The sequence below is a fragment of the Vollenhovia emeryi genome, unplaced genomic scaffold (genome assembly GCF_000949405.1).
Source record: "Vollenhovia emeryi isolate VEMERY1.0 unplaced genomic scaffold, V.emery_V1.0 DF939208.1, whole genome shotgun sequence".
In the NCBI taxonomy this organism is placed as follows: domain Eukaryota; kingdom Metazoa; phylum Arthropoda; class Insecta; order Hymenoptera; family Formicidae; genus Vollenhovia; species Vollenhovia emeryi.
The window spans coordinates 753,875-760,542 of record NW_011967158.1 but is presented as its reverse complement, the minus strand read 5'-3'; the positions used below and the strand labels follow the sequence as shown (position 1 = coordinate 760,542).

Genomic DNA, 6,668 nt, shown 5'->3' with positions numbered 1-6,668 from the left:
GTTAGTAGATAGGCTCCTAATATGAGACAGCGGGGTTTCTGCTAAATTAATAGGCGTCGTCTGTTGGTTCCACCATGATATTGTCTTTGGGGTGAAATCTCTTTAGTGGAAAATTGATTGTCAGATCGTGTAATCGTAGCGAAAAAAGATTGGTGATCGAATGTGAACGTTGAAAACCTGTGTTCACTGGGTAGCGAAAATGCTAAAAGTGAGTAGCTCTGTCTCTTTCCAACTATCCCCTCGGAAAGAGACAAAGCCGGTCGCTTTTGTTGGCATTTTCACAGTGTCGTAATAAGATACAGAATTGACCCCTGGAGCGCGCGTTGGAAAACAAACAACGCAAACATCGTGCGAGGCGAGCAGAGGTGGGAGCCGCGTTCAGGTGCGTGTGCGGGCGCGAGGAACGCGCGTGCAGTCGGTTTAATGTTGTCGCTTTAACGCCCACGTACTCCGCCTCGGCCCGTGTCCTTTCGCTCGCCGTCGTTCGTGCGCCGCGAGTGTCCGCGCGTTTCCCGCCGACGTCCTCGCGGATCTTGAAGCAGACGACCCGTTGCCGTCTCTCGCGAGTCCGCTCCACGTGTTAGGAGCGCGTCGCGCGTCAAATTGTCGGTCGATCGTCCCGGGAGAGGGACGTAGAGTGTGTCCCGAGTCGAGGAGTCGTTACGACTGGTAGGTGTCCAGTAAAGACCGACCGGTGCCTGTTTCTACCAATACAGATTAACTTTAATCTCGGTTTATAATTTGCTTTCCATCCTTGTCCAACTCTTAGGCCCGGTTTCACCAACGTAGCTTAACTTTAAGCTTAGCTTAATTCGTTCTTTGTCTCTTTCCAACTGTTAATTTAGAAAGAGGCAAACACGAATTCAACCGAGATTGAAGTTAAGCGACGTGTGGTGAAACCGGATCTTAGAACTAGAAAAAGATAAAAGGAAAGTTAAACCGAGATCAAAATTAATCCACATCGGTAGAAATATGGACGTAAGGGCCAGTTTCAACGTCGGTTAACTGTTGACCAGAGTTCAGTTAATTCCCTATCTTTCTCCATCTTATTTGAGAAGAGACAGAGAATCAAGTAACCTTCGGTTAGCAGTTAACCGACGTTTATGAAACGCCCTAACAGTTAGATAACACCAATATTATTATTCACTACTCAACAATGTAATTGTTACGTGCAACGTTACATTACATTTATATCGTTGCGTGAGAAATTATAATATTGACGTTAGGTAACTGTTGGCCAGTGTTTACCGAGTAGAACGCACGTGGTACATGCGAACTCCTCGACGATATCGCGGCGCGGTGCGAGGACGAGGATTACTCTCGGCGAGCTTGCTGGCCATGGCGACCTCCCAGGACCTGGAGGACGACTGGACCATGCTGTGCTACGACCCCGACAACTGGACGCGGAACGGTGAGGCGCAGCGCGAGAATACGATATTCCTGATCGAAAATTAGCGGTACCTCGACTCCGACCGCTCGAGCCGGGTCGGCGAAAACGGTTGGTTATCGAAACGTCCCAAGAAGAAATAAAGAAAGCCAAGATGACGTCAATTTCATATTATATTGATCAAAATATGACATAAATTTGGCCAATATGTCGTCAAAGTGACGTCATCCTGACTTTTCATATCTCCTCGGTGTGTTGCGCGCGAGAAGACGCGAGTATTGAGCCTAGTCTACGATATGCTCTTTGCGTCTAGAAACACTCTGTTTTGTAGCCAACAAATGCGTTAAAACAATTGATCAGTTGTACCCCAAGGAGAAATGAATAGTCAATATGACATAAATTTCGATGACAAAACGTCATCTTGACTTTTTATTTCTCCTTGGGACAGTGCACATTGTGCAATCGTACATTGTCGACAAGTTTTTTTTTTTATTTGCTTGTATAAAATACAGTGTTTCCAGATGCAAAGAGCACCCTGTAGATTAGGCTTTACGCCACTCGTAATCACGAGAGCGATAGCGTATTTGACATTTCGGGCTCCCGCAACGGGATCGTCGACGAGCGGATCGGATTCCGCGCGTCGCGCCCGTCCCACGTTCGCAAAAACGGGTCTCTCTCTCTCTCTCTCTCCTCCGCGTCCGTTCCCGAGGCCCGGTATCGCCGCGGGAAAGTACCGATAACGCGGAATCCCCCCCCGCTCGTTCCGAGAGCCGCGCAACGGCGAGCCGTCGCAGCGGAAAAAAAATTGTGGGAAGGCACGCGGAGGAATTTATCGGACGCAACGACCGTTAATGCCCGCCGGGGAGCCGGCGGTAACTTTCTTTTCGATTGACGGAGGAAGAATCGTCGCTCGCGGCGCGGAACCCGGCGCCGCGTCGCTGAAAAGAGAATACCCTCCTCCCGCCTTGTGCTCTCCGCGCGAGCGAGACGCCGCGTCGCACCGGCGCGACTCGTACGTGGGAAGGGACGGTCGTAATCGCGCGCCCGGTCCAAGTCTTGTTTATTGCCGGCGCGCGTATAATCTCCGACGTAACGCCTTACGCCTTCGCGCCCGGCGCGTGCCGTGGACACGTTCGCTCGATCACGCACTTTCCTCGTTGTAAAACTATGCCGGGCGCGCGCGCGCGATTACGTAAAGCGCGGCCGGTGGCGCGGTCGAAACGCGCCGCGATCCTCCCGCATTGTCGTCGCGCAAGAGTGAAAACGCTTGTAAAGAGTAAATGCCACTTGAGACGCAACTTTGGACGACGTAGACAGCTGGACGTGGAGCGGAAAGCTATTGGACGATTAAACATTCCTAGGGTTTTAGTAAATGTTTATCTCCTTCATTTGTTTCCGTGGTAGATTTTATCGAGAGACACTGCCGCATCTTACATCAAATGTATACAGAGTGTTGTGTAATACCCGCTTCACCTCTTATTTACGAATAGAGCAGGCTAGACTGAGTCGAGAAGTCTTCGACTATTTTGCAATTTTCGCAATAGTTAACAATTAATTATTAAATATCGCTCAGCCCGGCTTACCGCTCAATTCAAGCGCACTGCGAGATGCGGCCGTTCCGCAATCGGCGTTGCTAGGCGCGCGGGGAGTTGTTTATTATACGTAGCCTTTGCCATGTGTCATACAGCGCATTCGGTTGCTTGCACTAGTGCGCACTGAGTGCTCACTGAGACTTGTTTACGGGGCCAATTCTTATATTTAAGGATCGTCTTAAATATCTCTGGAAATATTTAGCCAGTAAAATGATCTATGTAGCATCCATACGGATTATTTTTTGGCTAAATACTCTTCGAACATGTATTTAAGACAAAGTTAAATGTCAAAGTGACTGTAAACAGGCCTTAGTGTGCACTCGGTGCGCACTAGTGCAAGCAATCGAATTCGCTAATAAACAATTCCCCGCGCGCCTAGCAACGCCGATCGCGGGACGGCCGCATCTCGAACTTGAATTGGGCGGGTAGGCCGGGCAAAAACAGCGATTTTTAATAATTAATAACTCGTTAACTATTGCGAAAATTGCAAAATGGTAGAGGACTTTTCAACTCATTGTCAGTCTAACTCGCTCCATCCGTAATTAAGAGGTGAGGTGGGTATTACGTAACACTCTGTATAGAGTAGAGACCGGATTACATCCGTCCACGCCTTTTCCGACACCCCCCTAGTAGCACAGTGCATTGATCAAACATTGGTTCAACATTGGCCCAATACAAGCAAATATTGGGCTAATGTTTAGCCAATGCACTGTGCTATCGAATTGTCCGACTTTGCTGTCAAACGTTGTCTCTTCTCGTTGTCAGTCAGTCTAATCAGTTTGCATAGCATTTTCATATGTTTAAGTTAATATTATGAATAAGTCAGTTTTCTTTTAATAGATTTTCCTTTTTTCTGGGAAACTGAATTTTTTACTGCATTTTTATTCAAGTTGACGATAAAATTTCATCGATTCTATCCACGATTTAATCGGAAAACTTAATCAGAAAAACCGATGGCTAATTTTTCATCGGAAACACCACTTAATCGATTTATCCAATGGACATTTTTCTCAAGGTGAAGATTACTGCGTTGCTTATGTGTATAGAGTTAAAGGTACAAAAGATACAAAGATCTCTATTTAAAATAGATTTTTACGAAATAAAATGTAATCTCGATCGAGTCGAAGATTATTTTATAAAATAAAATATATCCGGCTTTTTCGACTACTCGACCTGCAGTCAGTCCACATCAGGTTGGATAATCCGAGCTCTACTGTATTATTAAAAATCTTTTCGTAATTATATTTTTGCAAAAAATTATACCATGACGCGGCAAAATGAGTACGAAACTCGTGTAGACAAAAAAGTTCAAAAGTCTCGGACGCCCCCGAGAATAATCACCGAGAGCTCGCGTCTGCGCCTGTGACACGCGAAGTACGTTCGCCGCTTTTCCGTCGGCGGAATCCGACGCCGCCGGCGAGTTTTCGCCCCGCGAACGAGTTATCGAGCCGCGTAATTGGCAGATCGAATGACAGTGAGCGACTCGACTCCGCGGCTTTCCTTCGTTAACGAGGGCTCTTCGCCTCCGTTTCCGGATTCATCGAGATCCGCCGCGCGCGCCGTCGATACTTTCCCGTCGACCACTGCCGCATTTCGCGAGTCGCGATTCCGCGGGCGATTATGAAGGCCCGTGTCCACGACGCTAGAACCTGGTCCAAGTTCTAGTTCCGAGAAATGTGTGGCCGGTCAACTTGCAGCTATTCCATAAAAGCTGCAAGTTGACCGGCTACACATTTCTCAAAACTAGAACTTGGACCAAGTTCCAGCGTCGTGGACACAGGCCTTGAGACTCCCGAAGATTTCACCACGAGCCGTTCCATATTCCGCTGCTTCCCCGATAAGGTCAACAGCGGAGGTGTTTCAGATTTAACTGACACGCGCGCGCGAGACAATCACACGCGAAAAACCGCATCGCTAAGAAATAACGCCAACTTTCACGATTGTGACCTCGAGAGATCGCGTTCGAATTTATTCTTCCTTGGAGAGGAGAGTTTGAAACTTTGTACCGTTTCTCATTCGAATCGCTGCGATTTTGTAGGCGACCTCGAGCTTCGATCGACGCGATTAATTTGTTGAGTAACATTTCGTTGAAAAGTCGACAAAATGATTAATTATATTAAATTGATTATAACAATTAATTAACCAGTCGACGATTTGCCGGCTGTTGGTTGGAACCAGCAGTTTTACACATTTTAAGTGTATTATTGCCTCGATTAGATCAGCCATCGCGCTTAAATCTACTCGGTGTCTTTCCCACGGCTTCCGTTTGTCAATCTCATGTTCTTTAGACTTGGTGCAGTTGGATTTCACTTCTTTTTGCCGCTTAATCCGGGGTTTCCTTTATTCTGGTCCGAATGTTTGATAGATTGTGAATATTAGCAGAATTTTCCTGCGATTTTATTTTCAAAATTGCACTACCTTTGTACATTCAATTTTTGAATATTCACCTTTAGGCTCGTCAGAAAGCGTATAGATCATTTATCTATCATCGCTGAAGTTAGCTCAAAGTAGACCCGAAATGTACAATTTATAATTACTAGAAACGATAAAATGCGCGCTTCGCGCGCGCAGTTTGTGGTCAAGCATTGTATATTTTTAAAAATTTGTATATACGCGAAGAAGTAATTGTGCAAATTGTAAAAATGCGCAACGTCAATTTAAAATACTAATCGAAGAAGTGGATCTTATATCCTATTAGTTAACAAATATTGCTGTAACATCAACTTAGCCGTCAACCGCGAACTCTCCAAACCTCTTTATTTGTCACTTGGTAATTCAATTATTAATTGTTACCGTTTGATTAGATTAGGAACAGCGATTCATATAAAAAGAAGCTATAATTATTATAATCGCTGCAATTGAATTTTGATTCAATTAATCGCCGATTAAGTTAATCGGACTCTAGTCAAAGTCACTCCAGATAATATCATTACTTACGTATGTATGACATCGATTTATATAATATGTAGTTCAGGTAGCCGCAAATAGCGCGAATGAAAAAGATGTGAGGCGCCAGCAAAGCTACCTGTGATAAAAACAAGATGATCAGAACACAAGGCGGAGGAATAGATTGTCGTGAGGCAAAAACTCGGTGAGCAGAGCGTGAAAAAAGTCTTCAAAGTGTAGAACAGAACGTGAACTAGGTAGAGCGTAAACAGAACCTAAATAAGAATACGATATTGCATGATAAAGTAGGTATAAAAAGCAAAATTCAATAAAACAGGTAGATCAAGCGTAGCTTCTACGTCTTTGCATACCGAACGATCGAATTGGCAGCGATCGGTCATGCCCTTTCTACACCTAAGAATAATGAGAAGTAGTGTAGACGGACACTTCACTATGACTATGCCCGGCTACACTATTTATGTATACGGAGAGAATTTTCTTTCAAAATTTCTCCTGCAAATTGTATGCCTAGGGACAACACGACATTTCGAAGAATTTTAGAAAAGTTTTTTGAAATTTTACCATACACGTTATTAACAAAATGTATACCAAGTATAATTACTAACCCAGTGACAAATGATTCGTCGAAACGATGTCGAATCGTTTCGACATCGATCGTTCATTTCTCACTGCTCTGGGAAAAAAAAAAGACAGTTATAACCCATTTTGGGGCCTACCATTAGTAATCGAATTATTTGGATTGTCCGTAACTCTACTCTGGGAAAAATTTTGACCGTTTTTTG

The 6,668-nt window shown here is 44.9% G+C and overlaps 1 protein-coding gene across 4 annotated transcripts in view; it reads left to right on the top strand.

The window, feature by feature from the left end:
• Window positions 1-311: 311 nt before the first annotated feature.
• Window positions 312-6,668, top strand: part of LOC105561357 — a 45,869-nt gene continuing 39,512 nt past the window's right edge. Inside the window, exons 1-2 of one of the 4 annotated variants that reach the window (XM_012011263.1) lie at window positions 312-669; window positions 1,256-1,411. In XM_012011263.1, the coding sequence (XP_011866653.1) occupies window positions 1,270-1,411 (142 nt within the window). In that variant the 5' untranslated portion in view covers window positions 312-669; window positions 1,256-1,269. Of the gene's footprint in view, window positions 670-836; window positions 1,412-6,668 lie in introns of those variants that run through there. The other 3 variants (XM_012011262.1, XM_012011261.1, XM_012011260.1) reach the window with 3 other exon arrangements.